The sequence below is a fragment of the Oncorhynchus nerka genome, linkage group LG3 (genome assembly GCF_034236695.1).
Source record: "Oncorhynchus nerka isolate Pitt River linkage group LG3, Oner_Uvic_2.0, whole genome shotgun sequence".
NCBI lineage: Eukaryota > Metazoa > Chordata > Actinopteri > Salmoniformes > Salmonidae > Oncorhynchus > Oncorhynchus nerka.
In genome coordinates this window covers 29,920,683-29,946,875 of record NC_088398.1, presented here as the reverse complement: position 1 = coordinate 29,946,875, position 26,193 = coordinate 29,920,683, and the positions used below count along the sequence as shown (strand labels likewise).

Below are 26,193 nucleotides of genomic sequence, written 5' to 3'. Positions count from 1 at the left end.
TCCCCAGCCACAAAGTGCCTTCCCCGGGTGTGCACGTCATAGTTCCTTTTCTGCCTCACACCTGCATTCACCAGCTGCTCTCTGGCGAAGGTGTGGGCTGTCTCCAGGCGGTCCTGGAGTCTCCGGGCATACTCCGGCCCCGGAGGAACATGAGGGCTATCCAGGGCGCGACCAAACGCCATCTCCGCAGGGGTGCGGATCTCTCTCCCCAGCATGAGGAGGGCAGGCGTGCAGGAGGTGGAGTCTTGGACAGCGGAGCGGCATGCCATGAGGACCATAGGCAGGTGCTTGTCCCAGTCACGCTGGTGTTTGGAAGAGACGATGGCCAGCTGCTGTCCAAGCGTTTTGTTGAAGCGCTCCACAAGGCCATCACTTTGAGGATGGAGAGGAGTAGTGCGGGTCTTGTGCATACCCAGCCTCTCACACATGGTGGCGAACACACGGGACTCAAAGTTTCTGCCTTGGTCGCTGTGGATGGACTCTGCAGCTCCAAACCTGCTGAACATCCCCGCTGTCAGGGCGTCGACGATGGTCTCTGCCTCCTGGTCAGGCAGAGCATAGGCCTCGGGCCATTTTGTGAAATAGTCCATGGCCGTGAGCACCCAGCGGTTTCCACTGTCTGTGGTGGGGAACGGCCCAACTACATCCACTCCCACCCTCTCCATGGGAGCCCCCACTGGGAACTGTTGGAGCTGAGCATGAGAGCGGCCTGGGGGCCCTTTCTCGCTGTGCAGTTGTCACAGCGGCGACAAAAGTCCTCCACATCCCTCTTGTGCTGCACCCAGTAGAAGCCCTGACGGAGACGGCGCAGTGTTTTTGTGACCCCAAAGTGTCCAGTCCCCACCCCCCATGAGTACTCTGGAGCACAGCCTCCCGCAATGCTTTTGGGACCACCACCTGCCACCTCTCCTCTCCCGTAGCTGACTCCTTCCATGCCCGCTGTAGCACGCCATCAGCCAGCCGCAGTCTCTCAAACTTCGACCACAACCCTTTGGTCGCGAGTGAGAGCGCTGTCACCTCTTCCCATGGTGGCCTCACCTGCGCCTCTACCCACTGTAGCACTGGCTGTAGGTCTGTGTCCCGTCCCTGCTGCTGCCGCCATTCAGCCACGTCGACAGTCTGCAGCTCACAGCAGACAGGCCCGCTCGCCCGACACACTGTGGCACAGACACCCTCCTCTGCCCGCAGCTCTCTCTCCCGTCCCTCTCTCCGTTCACAGTGGCGGCAGCCGTCTGCAGTACAGGGCCGACGGGACATGGCGTCGGCGTTGGAGTGGCGTGCCCCTACCCTGTGCACCACCGTGAAGTCATACGGCTGAAGCTCCTTCAACCAGCGTGCCACCTGCCCCTCTGGCTCTCTGAAAGACATGAGCCACTGGAGAGCAGAGTGGTCAGTCCTTACAGTAAAGGGCAGACCACCCAGGTAGTACTTGAAGTGTTTGACGGAAGCCACAACAGCCAAGAGCTCCCGCCGGGTGACACAGTAGCGGCGCTCATGTTTGTCAAATGTTTTGCTGAAGTACGCCACCACTCTCTCCCCCTCTGGCCCCACCCATGCCCACATTGCTCGCGTCTGTGTCCAGGATAAAGGGCAAGGTGAGGTCAGGGGGGGCGAGCACGGGGGCCTCGATCAGTGCACGTTTGAGGGTGTTGAACGCCTCCTCACACTCCACTGTCCAAGTGAAAGCCTTGTCCTTCGGCAGCAGGCGGATCAGTGGAGCAGCAACGCTTGAGAAGCCCCGTACAAACCTCCTGTAGTACGAGGCCAGGCCCAGGAAGCTCTTCAGCTGACGCTGGTCGGTGGGGGTGGGCCAGTCTCTGACAGCCCCTACCTTGTCCTCCATGGTGCTGATCCCCTCCTTCCCCACTCGGTGGCCCAAGAAGGACACCTCTCTCCTCATGAAGTGGCACTTCTCGGGGTGGAGCTTCAGACCTGCGGCAGCCACCCTCTCCAGCACACGCCGTAGCGCCCCAGGGCTGACTGGAAGGAGCTGCCATGGGCCAGGATGTCATCGAGGTATACCAGACACTGCTGTCGGGGATGCCATCCAGCACCCTGTCCATCAAACGCTCAAAAGTAGCTGGAGCGTTGCACAGGCCAAAGCACAGGACCTTGAACTGCCAGTGTCCTCTGTTAGTGGAGAACGCAGTTTTGGCTCTGGCCTCTGGGGAGAGGGCACCTGCCAGTAGCCACTGCGGAGGTCTAGTGAGGAGAACCAGGAGGACCCCTAACCAGGTCCAGCGACTCATCGATACGTGGTATGGGGTATGAGTCCTTCCTGGTTACCTCATTTAGCCGCCTGTAGTCCGCACAGAACCTCAGCTTGCCCCCTTCTTCGGAACCATGACGACTGGCGCCGCCCAGGGGCTGTCTGAGGGCTCAATGAAGTCTGCCCGCTGCATCTCCAACACAGCCTTGTCTGCCGCCTCCTGGCGTGCCAGCGGGATACGGCGGGGACGCATCTTGATGGGTCGAGCATCACCTGTGTCGATCTCATGCTGCACCAGAAGAGTCTGACCCACCTCTTCCTCACTCAACGCAAAGCTGTCTCTGAATTCAAACAGCAACTGCCACAACCGTTCCTGCTGCTCAGGGTCAAGACCAACACAGTTCCTCCCCATATCTCCCTCACTGCAGACAGTGTCCTCTCCTCTCCCATCTGGGGTAGCTGGGCTGGGGGTGTGGCCCGGGCTCACAGAGGGCTGTGTCATGGAGGTAGCTGGGGGAATGTAACACACCGCCGTAGGTGACAGGGGGACTGGGGAAAAGTCACACACAGCTGTGGGGGAGGGGGCGCAGCCATGAGTCTCTGCTGCTTTAACTGTTGGAGTAAAGGGTTTGTTGGGTTGAGTGAATGTGACATTAGGGGGCCATGGTGACTTCCGTCCCTCCCTGGAAGCTCAGTGTGCCCCTATTTAGGTCTAACTGGCAGCCTGTGCTCCTAAGAAAGTCCAACCCCAGGATACAAGGGTCCTGCACAGCCGCCACCCACACAGGATGACGCACAGTCCTGCCCCTACTGTCAGAGTCATTATTCCCTTCCCTTTCATGGGTGCCAGCTCACCTGTGACTGTGCGGAGCTGCACAGTTGTAGGCTCACACTGAGTCCAACCTGGCACAATATCTGGCCTCACCAGGGTTACTGTGGACCCAGTGTCCACCAGGGCGGAGCAGGGCACCCCCTCCACAGTGACAGGGACATGACAAAAGTCCCCAACACAGGTCCGGCCCACCACAACAACAGGCTCCCTCCGCTTGCCCTCGTCTGCTTCTGGGGGAAGTGGAGCCTTGCTTCCCGTCTGTGCCGGTGGGCTCCTCCTGAAGATGATGGTGGTTGGGATAGAAAGCCAGGGGTCCGCACTACCCGGTCTATGCGGACCCCGAGCCGTTTCCCTGAGCTCTGGGGGACATGGGGCAATCTCGGCGCAGATGGCCTGGCTGGCCACAACCCCAGCAGACCCTGGGACCAGGGCTTGTGTTTCGTGCCGCCTGTAGCGACACAGCCCGAATGAGTTCTGTCATTTCGGCCACCCAAGCAGGCTTTTCCGGCTCCGGGCTGCTCTGCCCCCAGCTCGCACAGAGGGTGTGTCTCCCTGCACCCCCACCAAAGCCCCAGCTGAAGCCCCAGCCCACACCAGCTCCCTCTCCAAAGCCATCTCCAAGGCTGTCTGCAATGACTCAGGATGAGCCAGCTGGGTCTGTATGCGCAGCTCCGTAGGGGAGAGCGCCTGTATGAACTGGTCCCGTGCTAGCTCGCTCTGCACGGAGGGGGCATGTGAGCATATGCCCGCCGAGAGAGGCTCTCAATGTCATTAGCTAGCACCCGTAGAGGCTCTCCAGGCTGCCTGCGTCTATTCCTCAGTTCGGAGCGCAGTAGCCCGGGCTGTACACACTGTCCATAGCGCCTCCTCAGTGCTCCCACTAGAGCACCATAATCATGCCTGTCCTCGGGGCTAATCAATATCAAACAGGCCAGAGCTTCATCCGTGAGGCATAAAGCCAACTGCAGTGCCCTTTCTTCATCCGACCACCCCTAAAATGAGCTAACAGTTCAAACTGAGCATGAAAAGCTTCCCAATCCGCCTTACCGGAATACTTCGGGGTCTTAACAGATACGGACGCAGCCGGGAACTGGGCGCCGCCATGTTTGTTTACATCCTGAGCCCCAGATTTCTCGTCACGCCGCGTCGACGTCGCCACTTCGGTCCGCCCACCAGAATCCGCGCGAAATACACTCGACGAAGCACTCATGCCCGCTTCAGCCACCATCACTCTAACGTCCTCCCTCAAGCGGCCTCTGTGCTCCGACGCCCTGGCGATCTCCTCAGACAGAACCCCGACGTCCATTCACACGCACCTCCTTGGCCATAATCGTCCCCTACCTCAACCTTCACTTTCGGATTCCCTCGAAGCATTTTCAATCCCGTTCTCACCTACGGTAGCTAGCCACATAAGTCAGCTAGCTAGCTGGCTAACTTGTATCAACGTTTTTACTTCTGACACCAATGTAATGACCTGACTAGATCATAAATGAACAATTGTCCAGACAGAGGCTTGAGTTTGCGAATTGACGGTTTATTGAACCAACTTTACACAGGCTACTGTTTGGGCCGTAGCACACGCCAAATAGATGACAGATAACCCACAAGCCAATCGTGACCTTCTCTTGTGAAGCCCAGACGTAAGAGAGAGAGAACAAAGGCTGAACCTGGTCTTAACTTCCAATGCCCAACCCCCCTCCACGCCACTCCGCCAACCACCAGGATGCCCGGCATCAGAACATTCCAGGCATTCCCGTGATTGGCAGATAGCAGGTTGATTGACATGTCGGACCCCGCGAACACCGGGTACTGGTCAGTACAACACAACCACCTCCTAGCCTAGCACATAACACACAGCTGTCTGTGCGGGTCGCTACAATATGGTTCTCAGAACGTTATGGCTAGCTGGGTATCCTGCACCATTCCCAGAACATTGTGGGAAGGTTGTATGCTAAATATCTATAGGACAACCAAGCTCTAAGAAACATATGGTTCTCAAAACGTTCGCTGCTAGCTGGGAATCCTCTAAGAAAACCAATGGTCCAAACTTCATGTCTATCACAATCCGTTAAAGATGTATTGGACTTTTTACCCTTGTGGGATGGCCACAATTAGGGCGATTAAATCAATGGAGGCCAGATAAAAAGAAAATTGCACAGCATCGCCTCAGCTAGGCAGAATGCTGTAGGAGAATGAAGGATACCCGAGAGGTTCACTTTCCTGTTGAATTCGTCATCTATCTGCCGAGGATGCAGTGTTCAAAGAAGTCGTCTCAATTTTCATATATTGCTTTATTTGTTCGTTTTTTTTGTTATGAAGGGCTTTGAGATTTTTATCATAAACTGTTATTCAAGTTTTACTTAGGCCTATTATTATACAATAGAAGACATCTCGATTGAGACATGATATGTAGTATTTATCTTTTAGTAGCCTATATGCTTTTCAAATGAATGCGATATTCCTGTTATTTTTTTGAACATTTCTCACAAAATCAAGTGAAATTAAATGTCAACGAAGTACTGAGTTTAACCAAGCGTCTTATTTTAAAAGCCTTTTACATTTAATTCAGCTCCTGTCATGCTAATTTAGAGTTTTGAGACCCTCAGCAGGTCGGGTGGACACCCTACCAATAGTGTGATGTAGCAGGCTATATTTCTCTACAGTAGCCTAGGTCGAGTGCTTGCTGAATTAAACAAAACAGGCTTGTCCTACCATGTCGGATAAGGTCAAAACCATCAACAACCATTTATTTTGGCCACAGAAAGGACTGAGAGGTTTTCAGTGGGGGATTCGGGTAAGACTGTCTCATCTAAATTGAAACAAAGAATTCATTAAACGCGACTTTGGGTCGTGATCACACTTGTCATGTTCAATTCGGAGTTGAGTCACACCGCGGTGAGAAGCCTCGTCTAATTATGTAAAAGTCGTCCAGTCTTTCGGGTTTGCTTGCTATCTGAGCGTGGTACCCGTCCGAGAAACCAACAGGCTGTCGGAAACCTGTGCCCACCATTGCCTCACAGGCGAAAACCTGTTCGTAGGGCGGGAAGCACGAGCTGTCTGGAGAAACCGAGATGTCTTGATACATTATTCACAGAATCAGTCAAGTGAATCGCAAAACAGTCAGGGTTTTATGCGTGCTATTTTCTCTCTTAAGGACTTGTAGTTTTTCATGTTTGTGTCTCGGAAATTAGGTGGTCCACCAGTTAGCCTAATGTGATGAAAAATAAAAGTCGACTGCGCTTCTTGATTTGGCCAAAGATGATCTGTTATATTGACAAGATAGCCTAGTTTACTGCTTTAGCAATGGAAATACATGTCTTCAGTGATTGTGGGCAGGCGAGATCAGGTGGGGCCATTCTAGCCAATGAGAGGGCAGATACATGTTTGAACAAAAGGAACAACTAAATAGTTTTTCTCAAAGATCATCCACTCATATGCCTATCAGTACACGTGTAACAGCTTAAACATTACGAAACTTCTATTCGATTAAATAAATCTCACGTAATTCGACACTCTCATAGATCTCCATACAAAAAAAGGGTTTTTAGCTCACAGGACAGATTTTAGGGTGGAGTAAATTCTCTTTCTTCGCCTCTTCCTCTCTGATTTGGTTCATTGCGAAATTATAGTGGCCATGACTGAATACAAACTTGAGTTGGTTTCTGGATGTGGTTTTATGTGTGTGTTTGCAGGTGGGAAGAGTTAGCCAATCTTTTTTAAATATTTTTTTTTAGCTTCAGCTAACCATGGAACCCATGTGACCATGTAAAAATGGGTTTACCTATCTCTGGGGATAGTTAGGGACCGTCAATAAATTACACAATGCTAATGACCCAATATTTTCATGTTGCACACATTTTTGTTGTCTCATTAAATGCGCTCAATATTTGTATATGAATTTCTACAATGTATAGTTGCTTTGAGGTTTTTAAGGTCATTGACATGTGGAGCTTTTGACCTTTTTAAATATTGACCAGTGACCATTGTGTAAATTACTGATGGTCCCTAATTAGCCCCATAGTGATATCGAATGTCAAACCAAATTGACCATGGGCATTATAATTGATGTTGCAGCCAGCTGTGGGCATGTGGGCAGAATTAAAATGAACCCAACCCATAGAAAATTGTTATGGTACCCTTCATTCTGTGACACACAATATTTTCTAGCATCTCCAGATCTCAGTTTTGGATGAGATTGACTTTATGACCAAAAGTATCCTGTTTTACACTTTGTAGTCAATAAATGTTTCTGACTCATATTGATGCCATATATGCCATTTTCAAAACAAGAGGTAGATTTTTTTAGGGGCAGACGCTCTTTAAAAATGCTTTAAAGCTAATTTCCTGCAATTCTACACATTTTGCCATGACTTATGCCATGTTAATATGATGTCTGAGTGAGAATAACTAACACAACCAATGGGGGCCCCCTTGAAGTCAGGGCCCTGGGCAAGTGCCCTGCACGCTCGGTGAGTATTCGGCCATAATTACAACAAGTTTAGATAACTGGCTAAACTAACTACCAATCTAAAAATGCTTAGCTAACATGGCTAATTGAGTGACTGTCAGTGACTGACATAAGAAAAAAAACTCCCAAATGAAACATAACCAAATATCAAAATTGTATCTAGTGTATTCTACTATTCTTACTCTCAATAGTAAGTTGAGACCCCAGCACTGAAGATCAGTGGTAAGGTCAGCAGGAGGTGGGTCAAATCAGCTGTAAAGCAAATGGTCTACTCTGGTGGCCATGACTTCACCTACATAATTGAATGGAACATGCATTATACTGTATCTCCATGGCTTCATCGGGAGCACTTTCAGATTACAGTAGCAATGTAAGGCAGGGGGTTTTGACATAGGCATCACACCATTCAGGACCATAGGCTAGGGCAGTGGTCAGGGCTTGACAAATGAAGCACTGGTCACGGTACCACTCAGCTGTAGGTCAGGGGGAAGGCACTTCATGTTTATGATTTAACCGACCTGGAAGACCAGGTGTGTTCAATTTAGGCATTCGATGGACTGATCAAATCAAATCAAAATAACATTTTATTTGTCCCATGCTTCGTAAACAACTGGTGTAGACTACCAGTGACATGTTTACGGGCCCTTCACCAATAATGCAGAGAAAAATAAAAATAATAGAGAAATAATAACACAAGGAATGAATACACAATGATAACTTGGCTATGTACACATTGGTCAGGTGTGGTGCCTAGTTGGAACAAAATCCTACAGTACTTGCAATATTCCAGGAACAGGGTTGCCTATCCATGCTGTAGGTGGTCAGTGACTGCAAAACAAGTGGCAACTGACACCACCGTGTTGTATCTATAATTCACTTCAACTCAATTTGCTCTATTTCATTTTGTCATTGTATCATTCTCATTTGACTGATTCAAGTCAGTGTCTTCATTTAATTGCATCACATCCGGCCGTGATTGGGATAGGGCGGTGCACAATTGGCCCAGCGTCGTCTGGGTTTGGTCTGGGTAGGCAGTCATTGTAAATAAAATGTGTTCTTAACTGACTTGCCTAGCTAAATAAAGGTTAAATAAATAGGCCCAATCTCGTCTTTGTTTAAGATGTGTGGGGAAGAATTAAATAAATGAAATGAAATTATGATTAAATGTATGGTTTACTGTACAGAAAAAAATCTGATGTAATTTACTGACATTTGGATGCCGTGTGAGGCAAGTAGACAGAACAAGTCAAACCAGTTGTGACGTCCCAACAGTTGGGAAACACTGCAGTTTTGAGGAACATTGGAAAAGGGTGCCCTCTGCTGTCTATAATAATGCTAAAATAAAATAGTTTTAATTGGGATTCTGCCTTTCTCTTTTTCTGTTTCTCTCTCTCACTAAGATACAAACATCAAGGTCACATGTTATTGAATAAGACAAAAAACAAGACAGCATATTTTATATTTACAAACTGTAATAACACTAACGCTCAAAAGCCTTACTAAGAAAACAACAATAACAACTTGAAACAATGGCGTCAGACTCCTACAACGTTATGGACTGTCTTGATTATTTTTTATTTGTACACATTCTGGACACATTTGACTATCTAGACAAATGCAACACAATTTTTTCCTAAACCGAGTGAAAGAGCTCCAACTCTATATTCAGTTGTGCTGCTCTGTGGCTGACTCTGTGCCTCTCAATGTGTGCTCTATTCTATAATTCATTACATGAATGCATGACTATCTGTTCCACCTTTTGGTTGATGGGGTAGACAGACACTAGACAGGGACAGGGTGAGCAGGGTGGGATGGGTTAGAGGAGAGGGTGTCTGGGTTCACTACGGCAGACGGTCTTGGGACAGACAGACGCTAAGCTGCGGGGACTCAGGGGTGCCAGTGTTACTGACAAGGTCCTGGTTTGACATGATGCCAGGATGGGGTAAACAAGGTCAAACAAAGTCAGGTTACAGGTGTCTGTCCGTCCGTCCGTCCGTCTGTCTGTCTCCCCCAGACTGGCAGACTGACTGGAACCAGGAAGGTGACTTGTGTCATTTCCAAAAGAAAGTAGAAAATAAATTAAGTAGTACCTGAAATAATTATCCAGAGTACGTCATCTCTTTTATATGCCGTCATCCACTTTGTGGACTAGCACCCTTTACAAACACAGAGACCCTCAATTTGACCCGCGAGGTGCCTACGTGCAGTGGTGGAAAAAGTACCCAATTGTCATACTTGAGTAAAAGTAAAGATACCTTAATAGAAAATTACTCAAGTAAAAGTGAAAGTCACCCAGTGACTACTCTTACTTGAGTAAAAGTCTAAAAGTATTTGGTTTTAAATATTTTAAGTATCAAAAGTAAGCGTAATTGCTAAAATATACTTAAGATTCAAAAGTAAAAGTATAAATCCTTTCAAATTCCTTATATTAAGTAAACCAGACGGCACCATTTGCTTTTTATTTTTTTTAAATTACGGATAGCCAGGGGCACGCTCAAACACTCAGACATAATTTACTAATGAAGTATGTGTTTAGTGAGTCTGCCAGATCAGAGGCAGTAGGGATGATCAGGGATGTTCTCATGATAATTGTGTGAATCAGACCATTTTCCTGTCCTGCTAAGCACTCAAAATGTAACGAGTACTTTTGGGTGTCACGGAAAATGTATGGAGTAAAAAGTACATAATTTTCTTTAGGAATGTAGTGAAGTAAAAGTAAAAGTTATCAAAAATATAAAGTACAGATACCTGTGAGGACAGACGCTGGGAGACAAGAAGCAAGTACAGGAAGTGAACATTTAAAGAATAATGGACATGAACGAAACAAGGACAGCGTCTGGACAAGGGAAACCTTACGACAATATGCTGACACAGGGAACAGAGTGAGGAGCAGACAGAGTGAGTCCAATATTGTACAGCTGCGCGTAATGATGGTGACAGGTGTGCGTAACGAAGGGCAGCCTGGCGCCCTTGAGCGCCAGAGAGGGGGATTGGGAGCAGGCGTGACAATACAACAACAAAAAACGACATAAGTAGTACTTTCAAGTATTTTTACACCACTGCTTAAGTGCAGAGAGCAATGTGTATAGGGAGAGATGGAGAAAGGGGAAGAGGTAATGGGGTTGAGGCACAGAGGGGAAATAAGAGGATTGAGGTGTACAAAGAGATGGAAGATGTATACAGGCAGTAGTATGGGAAGGGAATATTTTGAAGTAACAGTTGAAGAGAGTATAGAGAGCGAGTAGGAAGAAAATCAAATTATATTACATTGGTATATTAGTCGATTTAATAATCTGATGTTATTGGAGGAGGCGTGAGCAGAGAGTTAACGTTAATAAATTAGGTACACTGGTACTGATAACATACAAATATATCCATCGTCGAACAATAACACAATGGAATTTAGTATGTTGATCACAACCAATCCAATAAGAGACTAATTGGAAATCCTGGAGACAGCAGGAGTGTGTTGACATTGAGACATATTGATCAATATGTCAAATTACTCTATGCCTGAGGCAATTTTAGAGTAAAAACAGAGTGGGATTACCATAGAGAGAGAACGATAGAGAAAGAGAGAGTGGGGAGGGGTTGCACTGTAGTCTCCCCTTAGCCTTGCCGGGGGTGTGACGCTGCTGCTATCTGTCTGATCTGGTTTGCTATAGGCTTTTTATTGATCACAAGCTGGGTGAGGGTAAGGAGGAGTTGTTTGATTAGATGCCCCTGGTGGTGCTGTCTATCTGTGTGTCTGTGGCCCGTGTTCAGTCAGTCTGTTGACTAGTAATACCGTTACATCCTGGGGCCAGTTCCCAGTCCAGCCCAGTTAACACCAGACAGTACCAAATCACCCTGGACCGATCCCAGTGATTCCAGTCTAATGTTTAGCATTCAGACTAATGGTAAAAAAAGAAGTATTCACTCAGCAGTCTCAGCACTGTTAGCCGTACATACAGTAGGACAGAGTTCAAAGTCCCACACAATCCAATCAATGCACCAATTAATGATATAGCAACACTAACTATAGGTTGAAAACAAATGCCAAACTATGTGTTAATGGCAAACACTTAGTATGTGTTATTTGTGTTTATACAATAAAATACACAGTGAAAGTAATGTCAGCCAAATTCAGGGAAATCCCAAATGATAGTGGATCAATCCTTGCAATATCCCAATGCTATCGTACAGTCCTTTTGAAAACCATAACAGAAAATAAATAACAACACTCTGATCCTGTTGAGGTGTAAGTCAATCCACAATGTCAAATAAAGCAATCCTTGATCAAAAGGTAATGCTCCTGCCGTAGGTAATGCCCCACGCAGTGTGTTGGCGACAGGCTGTAGTGGTGGTGGTGTGTGTGTGTGTGTGTTTGTGCCTGCTTTGAGACAAGACTGTCAGAAGCTGGAGTGTGGTGTACGGACCTGGGGCCCGTTAGGCTCCCTCTCAACAACAGGCCTGCTGGGCGGCTTGCGGTAAGTGAGCCGGCGACGGAAGTGTCCGCTGAGCAGGATGTAGATGAAAGGGTTAATGCTGCTGGCGGCGTAACTGAGGCACACTGACAGGTAGTAGCAGGTGTAGTAGGCAAGCGTGGGCCGCCGCAGCGTTAAGTTGACCAGCTGGAGCATGTGGTAGGGCCCTACGCTCACCAGGAAAACCGTCACAAGGACCAGAACCATCTTGGTGAGGCGGATGGCTCGCTCCCGGGACTGGTTGTTAGCACTGAAGCTGAGGAGGGGAGAGGAACCAGGGCTTAGTGACAATAATGACCAGCATAGAAGCATACATCAAGAAGTCCTTCCTGCATCAGATAAGTCATCCCCATATTTGTTGTCTGTCATTTTGGTTTACTGAGTGGATAACCTTGTCCTCAGGCTCAATTTCTACCCACAGAGAGAGAGACGGCTAATGACTAGATTACTAAGTGGAGGTCATGGTACCGTTATTTTTCTCCAGCATAGAACTGTTTTAAATGTAATTTATTTTTAGAACACCCGCCAAAACCTGTAATTTCATACTTGTGGGCATCTCTATTTCTAGTGCCTCACATTTACTGTATCTAGTACCTCTGTGTGTCTCTGTGTCTTTATGTAACTATCAGCCTCTGCCATGGTTGATGACCACGACTACGTTTCTGCCACTAGAGATAATGGCCACTCTCTCTGCCACTAGAGATACCATAGGCTCTCGCCCTGCCCAGGGTATGACGTTATTCAGCCTTGCTCTATGCACGCGCATGTGTGCCCACTGGGCAGCTGCCAGCGGGCATGACTCACCGCCGTTCCCTTTTGTTCTTCAGGTACATCCTCCAGGTATAGCACAGGATCAGCATGTAACAGGTGATGATAAGGGGCAGGGGCAGAAAGAAAGATGTGATGGTCTGATATAGGGTGTACCTGGGGAGGGAGGGAGGGAGGGACGGAGGGAGGGAGAGAGAGAACATGTGTGTCAGCTTGCAGGAGCTAGTGCCATCCCACTGGGAAAAAACTAGTTGAATCAATGTTGTTTGCATTCCATAACATTTCAACCCAATAATGTGATGAATGTTGAATCAACGGTGAAAACTAATTGTATTTTCACAAAGTAAGGGCATTTCATCTTTTTTTTCACCCAATTTTTAAACGAAATGGTTACAGCTTTTGTTGAATTCACGTTAACCAAACAACTCAACCAAATGTCAATCAAAACGAGACATAGAACTGATGTCTGTGCACAGTGGGATGTCCCACTGTAATGAATACATTTGTTCATTTGATAGTAACTACATTCTATCTATGCCTAGTCACTTTAATAACTCTACCTACATGTACTGTTGAAGTCGGAAGTTTACATGCACTTAGGTTGGAGTCACTAAAACTTGTTTTTCAACCACTCCACAAATTCAAACTATAGTTTTGGCAAGTTGGTTAGGACATCTACGTTGTGCATGACAAGTAATTTTTCCAACAATTGTTTACAGACAGATTATTTATCACAAATCACAACTGTATCACAATTCCAGTGGGTCAGAAGTTTACATACACTAAATTGACTGTGCCTTTAAACGGCTTGGAAAATTCCAGAAAATTATGTCATGGCTTTAGAAGCTTCTGATAGGCTAATTGACATCATTTGAGTCATTTGGAGGTGTACCTTGTGGATGTATTTCAAGGCCGACCATCAAACTCAGCGCTTCTGTGCTTGACATCATGGGAAAATCAAAAGAAATCAGCCAAGACCTCATAAAATAATTTGTAGACCTCCACAAGTCAGGTTCATCCTTGGGAGCAATTTCCAAACACCTGAAGGTACCACATTCATCTGTACAAACAATAGTACGCAAGTATAAACACCATGGGACCATGCAACCATCATACTGCTCAGGAAAGAGACGCGTTCTGTCTCCTAGAGATGAACGTACTTTGGTGCGAAAAGTGCAAATCAATCCCAGAACAACAAGCAAAGGACCTTGTGAACATGCTGGAGGAAACAAGTACAAAAGTATCTATATCCACAGTAAAACAAGTCCTATATCGACATAACCTAAAAGGCCACTCAGCAAGGAAGAAGCCACTGCTCCAAAACTGCCATAAAAAAGCCAGACTACGGTTTGCAACTGCACATGGGGACAAAGATCGTACGTTTTGGAGAAACGTCCTCTGGTCTGATGAAACAAAAATAGAACTGTTTGGCCATAATGACCATTGTTGTGTTTGGAGGAAAAGGGGGAGGCTTGCAAGCTGAAGAACACCATCCCAACCGTGAAGCATGGGAGTGCAGCATCATGTTGTGGGTGTGCTTTGCTGCAGGAGGGACTGGTGCACTTCACAAAATAGATGGCATCATGAGAAGGAAAATTATGTGGATATATTGAAGCAACGTCTCAAGACATCAGTCAGGAAGTTAAAGCTTGGTTGCAAATGGGTCTTCCAAATGGACAATGACCCCAAGCATACTTCCAAAGTTGTGGCAAAATGGCTTAAGGACAACAAAGTCAAGGTATTGGAGTGGCCATCACAAAGCCCTGACCTCAATCCTATAGAAAATGTGTGGGCAGAACTGAAAAAGCTGTGTGAGCAAGGAGGCCGACAAACCTGACTCAGTTACACCAGCTCTGTCAGGAGGAATGTGCCAAAATTCACCCAACTTTATTGTGGGAAGCTTGTGAGGGACTACCTGAAACGTTTGACCCAAGTTAAACAATTTAAAGGCAATGCTACCAAATACTAATTGGTGTATGTAAACCTCTGACCCACTGGGAATGTGATGAAATAAATAAAAGATTAAATAAACCATTCTCTACTATTATTCTGACATTTCACATTCTTAAAATAAAGTGGTGATCCTAACTGACCTAAAACAGGGCATTCTTACTAGGATTTAAATGTCAGGAATTGTGAAAAACTGAAATGTATTTGGCTAAGGTGAATGTAAACTTCCGACTTCAACTGTACATATTACCTTGACATTGGCTCTGTACAGGTACCCCCTGTATATAGCCCCACTATTGTTATTTACTCACACTCTTTAATTATTTGTTATTCTTATCTCTTACTTTTTTTGTTGGTATTTTCATTAAAACTGCATGGTTTTTAACTGCATTGTTGGCATTGTTGTATTCAGCGCATGTGACAAATAAAATCTGATTTGATACCAGTTAAATTGACATTTGAATTTCAATGAACAGTTTCTGCAGGAGTCAAGTAAATTCCCCAGCCAATAACATGTGTATGGTTTGTCTTCTCATTAGTATGGAAAGTGTTGGACTTTATGGGCTACATCAGGTCATCCATTAGTCTGTGATTGCATTCCTATTTATGAAGCTATTTGGGGGGAGGGTGGGTTGAATAAGGCATTGGAGCAGAGCAGGTATTCCCAAACTTGGGTACGCACAATGCAGTCGGGGTACGGCCAAATAAAAATGTGATTCGCATTTGTTTTTAAATAAAAAATGCTTCACATTTTTAAACAGTACATTTATATTTTCCAACGGGGCTGTACATTTGGGTGAGGTTTTTTTCTCTCCTGAGTAGACTCGTTTCACTGCCAAAAATAAAAATGGAACCATCTAGTGTTCAGCGAAATAACAACACAAAGTCAAATACAGGAAGCCTCGTGAAATAATTAACATCCAATCACATTAACCATTACTCTCTCGCGGGAAACCTTCAATCTTGCGCAAACATTTAGAAATGAAACATGACAATTTGAAAAATAAGCCATGGGAGTTTTTGGAGCGAGAATAAAGATGACTTTCGAGTAGGAAGACATGTATAAAAGCAACAGATACCATTAAGAAGGGGCTAGAAGCATCTTATATGGTGAGCTACTGAGTGGCTAGGACAGGCAAGCCCCATGCCACGGATATGGCTGGGACAATTCTGGGAGAAAAGGCCAAAAAACTATACAGACAATGTCTTCATCAAACAACACTATTTCACAATGCATCAGTGACATGGCAGGAGATGTTTTGAAACAATTACTGCTTTGAAAAAGGCAGTGAATTATATGGGCCTGGCACAGCTCCTGGCACATGTCCGTTACGTTTATGGGAGGTCAATTAAGGAAGTCATCCTCTTCTGCTAACCACTGGTAACAAGGACAACATGAGAGGATATTTTTAAAGTACTGGACAGCTTTGTGACATCAGATGGACTTTGGTGGTCAGAATGTGTTGGTATCTGTACTGATGGCGCAAAAGCAATGACAGGGAGACAGTGGAGTGGTAAGGCACGTGCAAGCAGTTGCTCCCGACACCACTTGGGTACACTGCAGCATCCACCGAGACACTCTTGCTGCCAAGGAAATGCCTGACAGCTTAAAATACGTTTTGGAAACTACAGTGAAAATGGTTAACTTTGTTAAAGCAAGGCCCCTGAACTCTCGTGTATTTTCTGCATTATGTAATGATATGCGCAGCGACCATGTAATGCTTTCACAACATACAGAAGTGCGCTGATTATGAATGGGCAAAGTATTGACACATTGTTTTGTATTGCGAGACAAGCTTTAAGTTTTCTTTACTAACAATCATTTTCACTTGTCTGACCGCTTGCATGGTGATGTTTTTTCTCGCCTGAATGATCTGAATCTAGGATTACAGGGACCCTCCGCAACTACTATATTCAATGTGCGGGATGAAATTGAGGCTATGATTAAGAAGTTGGAGCTCTTTTCTGTCTGCATTAACAAGGACAACACACAGGTCGTTCCATCATTGTATGATTCTTTGTGTGCAAATGAACTCAAGCTTACGGACAATGTCAAATGTGATTTAGCGAAGCAGCTGAGTGAGCTGGGTGCGCAATTACACAGGTACTTTCCTGAAACGGACGACACAAAGAACTGGATTCGTTATCCCTTTCATGCCCTGCCTCCAGTCCACTTACGGATATCTGAACAAGAGAGCCTCATCAAAATTGCAACAAGCGGTTCTGTGAAAATAGAATTTTATGAGAAGCCACTGTCAGATTTCTGGACAGGGCTGCGCTCAGAGTTTCAAGCACACCCTTCTCAGTAACCTGTGGTGAGTTATTCACCATTTTTGATGGACAAATAAGGTTTTATATGTAAGATGGTTAAATAAAGAGCAAAATGATTGATTATTATTATTATTTGTGCCCTGGTCCTATAAGAACTCTTTGTCACTTCCCACAAGCCGGGTTGTGACAAAAATTCACACTCATTCTTATGTTTAATAAATGTATCGTATAGTCTGTGTGTGGCAGGCTTACAAGGACGGCAAAAAACAACATTTGAGAGTGCGCTGACCCTGGTGCTAGAGGGGGTATACAGCTGGAGGTTGGATGTTTGAAGGGGTACGGGACTATAAAATGTTTGGGAACCACTAGAGTAGAGGATCATGATATAGAGACCAGCATGAGTCATCTGACCCCACTAGACAAATATACATTGGACACCAAGTTCTATAAACATCATATTTTGTATTTCTTTTAACATTAAACATGTATTTCAAGCGCAAACCAACAACATGATTTCATGGACTGGTTTACCCCATGTTGAAATCATGTTAGTCAACTCAATTAAATATCCACCCAAATTCAATGTTGATTTGATGTTATGTCAGGGTTGTGACCTTACCAGAGCACCTCTTTGGGAGTGACCAGGTTCATGGAGCAGCTCTCCAGTCCGTCAGGGAAGCGAATCACCTTGGAGTGGACCCAGGCGGGAAGGACCATGACAAATGACACCACCCACACAAACAGGTTGATCCAGATTGTCTTAGAGCGGGTGCGGAGGGTCATCAGACGGAACGGGTGCACCACCGCCAGGTACCTATGAGACAGTTGATCAATGTGAGGAACTGACCAATTAAACCGTTTTAAGGGGAAATGTGACAAAACTATGGTTGTCTGTTAATGTGAAACATTTACATTTACATTTAAGTCATTTAGCAGACGCTCTTATCCAGAGCGACTTACAAATTGGTGCGTTCACCTTAAGACATCCAGTGGAACAGCCACTTTACAATAGTGCATCTAAATCTTTTAAGGGGGGGGGGTGAGAAGGATTACTTTATCCTATCCTAGGTATTCCTGAAAGAGGTGGGGTTTCAGGTGTCTCCGGAAGGTGGTGATTGACTCCGCTGTCCTGGCGCCGTGAGGGAGTTTGTTCCACCATTGGGGGGCCAGAGCAGCGAACAGTTTTGACTGGGCTGCGCGGGAACTGTACTTCCTCAGGGGTAGGGAGGCGAGCAGGCCAGAGGTGGATGAACGCAGTGCCCTTGTTTGGGTGTAGGGCCTGATCAGAGCCTGGAGGTACTGAGGTGCCGTTCCCCTCACAGCTCCGTAGGCAAGCACCATGGTCTTGTAGCGGATGCGAGCTTCAACTGGAAGCCAGTGGAGAGAGCGGAGGAGTGGGGTGACGTGAGAGAACTTGGGAAGGTTGAACACCAGACGGGCTGCGGCGTTCTGAATGAGTTGTAGGGGTTTAATGGCACAGGCAGGGAGCCCAGCCAACAGCGAGTTGCAGTAATCCAGACGGGAGATGACAAGTGCCTGGATTAGGACCTGCGCCGCTTCCTGTGTGAGGCAGGGTCGTACTCTGCGGATGTTGTAGAGCATGAACCTACAAGAACGGGCCACCGCCTTGATGTTAGTTGAGAACGACAGGGTGTTGTCCAGGATCACGCCAAGGTTCTTAGCGCTCTGGGAGGAGGACACAATGGAGTTGTCAACCGTGATGGCGAGATCATGGAACGGGCAGTCCTTCCCGGGAGGAAGAGCAGCTCCGTCTTGCCGAGGTTCAGCTTGAGGTGGTGATCCGTCATCCACACTGATATGTCTGCCAGACATGCAGAGATGCGATTCGCCACCTGGTCATCAGAAGGGGGAAAGGAGAAGATTAATTGTGTGTCGTCTGCATAGCAATGATAGGAGAGACCATGTGAGGTTATGACAGAGCCAAGTGACTTGGTGTATAGCGAGAATAGGAGAGGGCCTAGAACAGAGCCCTGGGGACGCCAGTGGTGAGAGCGCGTGGTGAGGAGACAGATTCTCGCCACGCCACCTGGTAGGAGCGACCTGTCAGGTAGGACGCAATCCAAGCGTGGGCCGCGCCGGAGATGCCCAACTCGGAGAGGGTGGAGAGGAGGATCTGATGGTTCACAGTATCGAAGGCAGCCGATAGGTCTAGAAGGATGAGAGCAGAGGAGAGAGAGTTAGCTTTAGCAGTGCGGAGGGCCTCCGTGATACAGAGAAGAGCAGTCTCAGTTGAATGACTAGTCTTGAAACCTGACTGATTTGGATCAAGAAGGTCATTCTGAGAGAGATAGCGGGAGAGCTGGCCAAGGACGGCACGTTCAAGAGTTTTGGAGAGAAAAGAAAGAAGGGATACTGGTCTGTAGTTGTTGACATCGGAGGGATCGAGTGTAGGTTTTTTCAGAAGGGGTGCAACTCTCGCTCTCTTGAAGACAGAAGGGACGTAGCCAGCGGTCAGGGATGAGTTGATGAGCGAGGTGAGGTAAGGGAGAAGGTCTCCGGAAATGGTCTGGAGAAGAGAGGAGGGAATAGGGTCAAGCAGGCAGGTTGTTGGGCGGCCGGCCGTCACAAGACGCGAGATTTCATCTGGAGAGAGAGGGGAGAAAGAGGTCAGAGCACAGGGTAGGGCAGTGTGAGCAGAACCAGTGGTGGAAACATAACAATGAAAACAAATTAAATGGCTAAAACGCTAAGAGCACCAAGAGGATGTGACATGGGTTGTTAGGGAAGTGACATGACACCAGGGATGTATTATCTGTGAGTGGGAGTAGATTACTATGTATTATACCACATTATCCTGTTTCTTTTCAATATTATTCTCACTCACACACAGACAAATGGCTCTCTGTGTTAACCATATAATTAGAGATAATTAGGATACAGGATCGAATGACTGGACCCAGGATTCAGACCTTCAAGGGTAACAGAATGGAATTTAATTGCCTGCAAGTTTAGTTTAAATTAGTCCTCATTCATTTACATGAATATTAAGTGAGTAACAATACAGTGAATTTAGATCTGGTCCCTTGATAAATCTGGATCAGTACTTGAAACCAGGAAAACCAGTACGTTTATCAATGCTCTTGTCAATCAGACCAACCTCCAAATCAAGCTCTTAATTGCCTTAATAAGCAAGCTGTATTTCACAATATTCAGATAACAAGAACAGCAGCAGCAGTACAATACCATGGTCTTCATGTATGTCAGTGGTACATCACTCATAGAAACATGCTGATTTAATTATCTATAGGATGCAACAGCTGTCCTCTGAATGTATGATTTCCTCTTCCAATTGTGTTATCATAAGAGCGCAAAACTGACCCTAAATGTCAGTGACACTATATGCCACAAACATACATCCCCATTAAATAACCTAATTTCTATTCTTGCAGACATAGACTGACAACACAACAATCTATAGAAGGGTTAGTTGTTGAGCAACAAAACTGACGCGTGCACAACTGTGGGGCAAAACAGACAAGGTTGGCTTCAGAATGTTGACAACATGTAAATTATATTTTGTCTCCATTGTTTATTGAAAACATAATACAGTTGCACAATGAGCACGTGTTGTCTCTCAAATGCATTGTTAAAGTTGTTGGTTAGCTAGCTAGCGAACTTTAGCAATATTAGCATTGACATGAAATCAATCAAACACCTCAAAACAAAACGGTGTTAAGAACGAGATGAAACCACCGCAGCCAAAACGAGACACTTTTATGATTCCCCACATGGCAGTTTCTTGTCATTGTTGCTAGCCGTTTGGCCATCCAGAATCACAACAACTTACGGACTTCTGCTCCGTTGAAGCGTGCACATTGTTTTTGTGACGTTGTCAGCTAACCAATCTATACAAAGTCAGGTAGGGTATGTTACTATCTGTAATACAGTGCAGATTAGACTGTAGAGTGAGAGTGTGTAGAGATTGCGGGTGAGATGATTGAGTTTTCATCTTGTGCTGGCTTGGAACGAATGGAAAGGTAACTTTGATCATGAGCAGAACAGTTAGCTAGAAACGATTGTCAGTGGGTTCGGCCTCCAACTGGCATATCTTTAATACCCAGGCGACACTGACATGGAGGCCGCTATGCTATCAATTATACAACTGAAGCCGTGACACCATCTGCATATCACTAGAAACAGGTCATTCAGGGTTAAAGAAAAACCAATAAATGATTCAACTTCCACAAATCTGTTTGTTGTTCCTAATCTGAGACAGATTTTCAGAAGTTGAGGGAAATGGATTTTCCCTCCAAGTTATGCTACTGTACCTCGTCTGGCATTTTGTATTCCATTTGTATAAGAATGAATTTAACATAACCAGAGTAAAACGTCTAGAAATGTCCCTGGATTGGATGGTAAATAAAGTTTAGAAAGTGTAACAGCAATTTGGAATACTAAAGGACATTATTGATTACGTACTTTAGGTTTCTATGGAAGTATAAATAGGAATGCAATCACAGACATGGAATGTAGTGTGTATGGTGAATGCACAATGTTAACCTGCATGACGTTCGTACCACAACCCCTGTGAAAGGAAATGTTAGGAATAATGCTGTACTTAATGCAAATACAGTGGAGTGTTAGCCTGGCTAATGGGTAAATCCATTTGAGTTCAATCACTTTTTGACAGCACCCCTTTTGATTTGAACGAAACCTCCATACATATTTTCCCATTGTTTGAAGTGCTCAGAAAGTGACTTTTTGGACCTGAATGCATAAACTTTCAAGAGATAAAGGTGCGCAAAGATACCCTATTTTGCATACCCCACCACACCATGAGATATCCATGTCTTCATCTCTGGAAAAGATAAACGGTTGAGATTGATATCATTTAAAAGCTTAGAAATAGGGTTGTCAAACAATTTTCTAATTTATTTTTTTAATCACTGGGGAAGCCAAGCCCCCCCAAAAAGCTATATTACATGTGCTGTGATAATTGCGTTGTTTTTTCTATAACCTGTTAGCTCATATGCCTTTGCGGCCGTGATATATAGGCCTAAAGCCGAGATAATAAGAAGACACATTGGCCGGTATGGAGAATTAAGTAAAACCACACATCCAAATATCTATCTCCATCCATGGCTAATTTAGGAAAGGGCCAATTTTAGCTGGCTAGCCACCGGAGGAAAACAACACAACGAGATGCACGTTTTTTTCTGTCAATGACATTTTGCTCTCGATGTGATGTGATTGGTGTGAAGCCAAATCCAAACTGGCTTCCCTTGACATTTTTTTTGGTGCCCCAGGACCATTCACAGGTGAGCTCACTCAGTTTAGCTCAATGCTGATTGGTTATTATTTTATACTTTTTTTTTATCAAGGGAGGCCAAATGCTCGCTGGCTTCCCTTGCATTCAATGCTACAGGGGGCAACAACGTCATACTCTTTTTAACCAGACAGCGTCAGATATATGGGAAACACATGCAGAGACAGAGGGGTGCTGTTTCGCTGGCTCGGATGCTTTCTCCAGTGAGATACATTCAGTCTCTTGTGAACTGAAGGACAATTATGAAACACAGAGTGATTAAAGATCAATTATTTTATGTTTTTTTTCTTGGTCAATATTTTGGGCAACATGTTTTGGCTTCCCTTGACTCCATTAATACCCACCACTGCAAATGTTTTTGTTGTTGAAATTTATACTTTCAAATGGTACCACAAAGATGGTGAAATTCCACTCAGAGAATGTTGACTTGAATGGGAATATCTCTTGTTTTAAATAATACTTTCAATCTTCCATAGGAAACCAACAGAAATATAGATAATTGAATAGACATGACTATTTTTTTTAAATGTATCACTTTTGTACTAATTTCACAAGTATGTGGTAAAATTTCACAATTGTTAGTATAAAAATCTAAACAGATCATCAAAAGGCTGTTTTTTTTACTTTAAAAACATTTTCAAATGACTAAGTACAACACACAAAATCACACTAACTTTTTCACCAAACCTAATCAATGTTTCATCTAGAAATACCTTTCACAATGCAATGCTCACAATACCCTTTCATTTCATTCTCAAAAAGTAATACAACTGCATCAGAGACCGGTTGCATCAACACCTGGTATGGCAACTGCTCGGAATTAGAACGGAGGGCACTACAGAGGGTAATTGTCAAATTGTCAAAGACTCCAGTCAACCAAGTCATAGACTGTTCTCTCTGCTACCACACGGCAAGCGGTACCGAAGCACCAAGCCTAGGTCCAAAAGGCTCCTCAACAGCTTCTACCCCCAAGCCGTAAGACTGCTGAACAATTAATCAAATGGCCACACGGACTGTTTTTATTGACACCCTCCCCCTTAGATTTTACACTGCTGCTACTCGCTGTTTATTATCTATACATAGTCACTTTACCCCTACCTACACTACCGTTCAAAAGTTAGACATTTCTCAACGTCAACTGTGAAGAGGCGACTCCAGGATGCTGACCTTTTAGGCAGAGTTCCTCTATCCAGTGTCTGGGTTCTTTTGCACATCTTAATCTTTTATTTTTATTGGCCAGTCTGCAATATGGCTTTTTCTTTGCAATTCTGCCTAGAAGGCCAGCATCCCTGAGTCACCTCTTCACTGTTGACTTGAGACTGGTGTTTGGCGGGTAATATTTAAGGACTTGTGAGGTGTATGTTTCTCAAACTACACTCTAATGTACTTGTCCTCTTGCTCAGTTGTGCACTGGGGCCTCCCACTCCTCTTTCTATTCGGGTTAGAGCCAGTTTGCCCTGTTCTGTGAAGGGAGTAGTACACAGCATGTTACGAGATATTCAGTTTCTTGGCAATTTCTCGCATGGAATAGCCTTCATTTCTCAGAACAAGAATAGACTGATGAGTTTCAGACGAAAGGTCTTTGTTTCAGTCCATTTTGAGCCTGTCATCAAACCCACAAATGCTGTTGCTCCAGATACTCAACTAGTCTAAAGAAGGCCAGTTTTATTGCTTCTTTAAATCAGCACAATAGTTTTCAGCTGTGATTAATAATAATTGCAAAAGTGTTTTCTAATGATCAATTAGCCTTTTAAAATGCTAAACTTGGATTAGCTAACACAACGTGCCATTGGATCATGGGAGTGATGGTTGCTGATAATGGGCCTCTGTGCGCCTATGTAGATATTCCATTTTTTTTAAATTGGCAGTTTAAAGCTACAATAGTTTAGATCCAGCAACCTTTCGATTACTGGCCCAACGCTCTCACCTGCCGCCCCAGATTATCATGCTGTTTGTTTAATCAGCTTCTCGATATGCCACACCTGTCAGGTGGATGGATTATCTTGGCAAAGGAGAAATGCTCACTAACGGGGATGTGAACAAATGTCTGCACAACATTTTTGAGAAATGTTATTTTTGTGCGTATGAAAAATGACTGGGATTTTTTATTTCAGCTCATGAAACATGGGACCAACACTCTACATGCTTTTATATTTTTGTGGCTTCAATCAATGTAATTGCATATTTTCCAATCCCCCATAAATATTTTTTATAAATATATATGATATATTTTCCTGCATTACTTTCCCGTTACCCTACCACCTCTCTCTAATTGGAGTAAACCAGCGGACTACAACACCTAGGTATCTACTTCAAGCTTATACAGTACATACTATATACAGTGGGGCAAAAAAGTATTTAGTCAGTCATCCATTTTTTTCTCATTTTGTCTGTCATAGTTGAAGTGTACCTATGATGAAAATTACAGGCCTCATATTTTTTTTGTGTTTTAAAAAAACGTTTTACCCCTTTTTCTCCCCAATTTTTGTGGTGTCCAATTGTTGTAGTAGCTACTATCTTGTCTCATCGCTACAACTCCCGTACGGGCTCGGGAGAGACGAAGGTTGAAAGTCATGCGTCCTCCGATACACAACCCAACCAAGGCGCACTGCTTCTTAACACAGCGTGCATCCAACCCGGAAGCCAGCCGCACCAATGCGCCGGAGGAAACACCGTGCACCTGGCCACCTTGGTTAGCGCACACTGCGCCCAGCCCGCCACAGGAGTCGCTGGTGCGCGATGAGACAAGGACACCCCTACCGACCAAGCCCTCCCTAACCCGGGCGACGCTAGGCCAATTGTGCGTCGCCCCACGGACCTCCCGGTCGCGGCCGGTTACGACAGAGACTGGGCGCGAACCCAGGGACTCTGATGGCACAGCTGGCGCTGCAGTACAGCGCCTCTCTCATATTTTTAAGTGGGAGAACTTGCACAATTGGTGGCTGACTAAATACTTTTTTGCCCCACTGTACATACATGTTACAGACACAGTGTATTTTATATCAGTAATCTTGTTTGTTTTTAGTTCCATCCTTCAGCTCCACTCAAACTCTCACATCTAATCTCTGAAGATACAGTTTTTATTTCTATTTGCCATGCTGTATATTTTTTTTTAACTCTGCTGTGATGTTTCACAAAAGTTCTGAACCTATATACATTTTACAGGCACAGTATATTTTACATTAGTTATCTTGTTTTTATTTTTATTTGTAATCCCACACTTCAGCTCCCCTCAACCCCTCCCATCTCTGAACACTATACAGTTTTGCCATATATTTTTTTAACTGTGCTGTAATGTTCCACAAAAGTTTCGAACCTTTCTATTCCGTTTCTACAATGTACAGTTTGACTACCTACACGTTTCCCTTTTATTCTATTCACTTTAAATAGTGAATAGTTTCCTTCAGGAACTGAACCTTTAAGCCTATTTTTTTTGCCAGCGAGTCTTCTGCCCAGGCTTTTAAAGAGAGTCCTTACCATGGCAGAGGCTGCCGGATTAGTTCAACCCAATCTGAAAAGATAAATTCGACCATGAAAACATTTTGCCAAGAAAACCGGTAAATCTGCAAAATATGCACGATGCTTTACCATTACATTTACAGTAAATTACATATTGTAATGCAAGTAAAAACACAACATGTTACAGATCTATTGACAGTATACTCTGTTCTTCCCCCAGAATTGACAGAAGGCCCCATGGTGATGGCTGTGGCCGTGTGCTCACCGACCAGCAGGAGTGGGCAGTGGTGGAAATGGTTAATGGGCCTCATTCACTGTAGGCTGAATGAATGTCTTAGGTCAGTTAGGATCACCACTTTATTTTAAGAATTTGAAATGTCCGAATAATAGTAGAGATAATTATTTCTTTCAGCTTTTATTTCTTTCATCAGATTCCCAGTGGGTCAGAAGTTTACATACACTCAATTCATATTTGGTAGCATT

The 26,193-nt window shown here is 45.0% G+C and overlaps 1 protein-coding gene across 1 annotated transcript in view; it reads right to left on the bottom strand.

The window, feature by feature from the left end:
* Positions 1-8,961: 8,961 nt before the first annotated feature.
* mchr2a (melanin concentrating hormone receptor 2a) overlaps positions 8,962-26,193 on the bottom strand; it is a 33,540-nt gene continuing 16,308 nt past the window's right edge. Inside the window, exons 3-5 of the mRNA XM_029643558.2 lie at positions 17,584-17,778; positions 12,780-12,899; positions 8,962-12,225 (exon numbers count right to left, since the gene is read on the bottom strand). Coding sequence (XP_029499418.2) covers positions 11,901-12,225; positions 12,780-12,899; positions 17,584-17,778 — 640 coding nt within the window. The 3' untranslated portion in view covers positions 8,962-11,900. The remainder of the gene's footprint in view (positions 12,226-12,779; positions 12,900-17,583; positions 17,779-26,193) is intronic.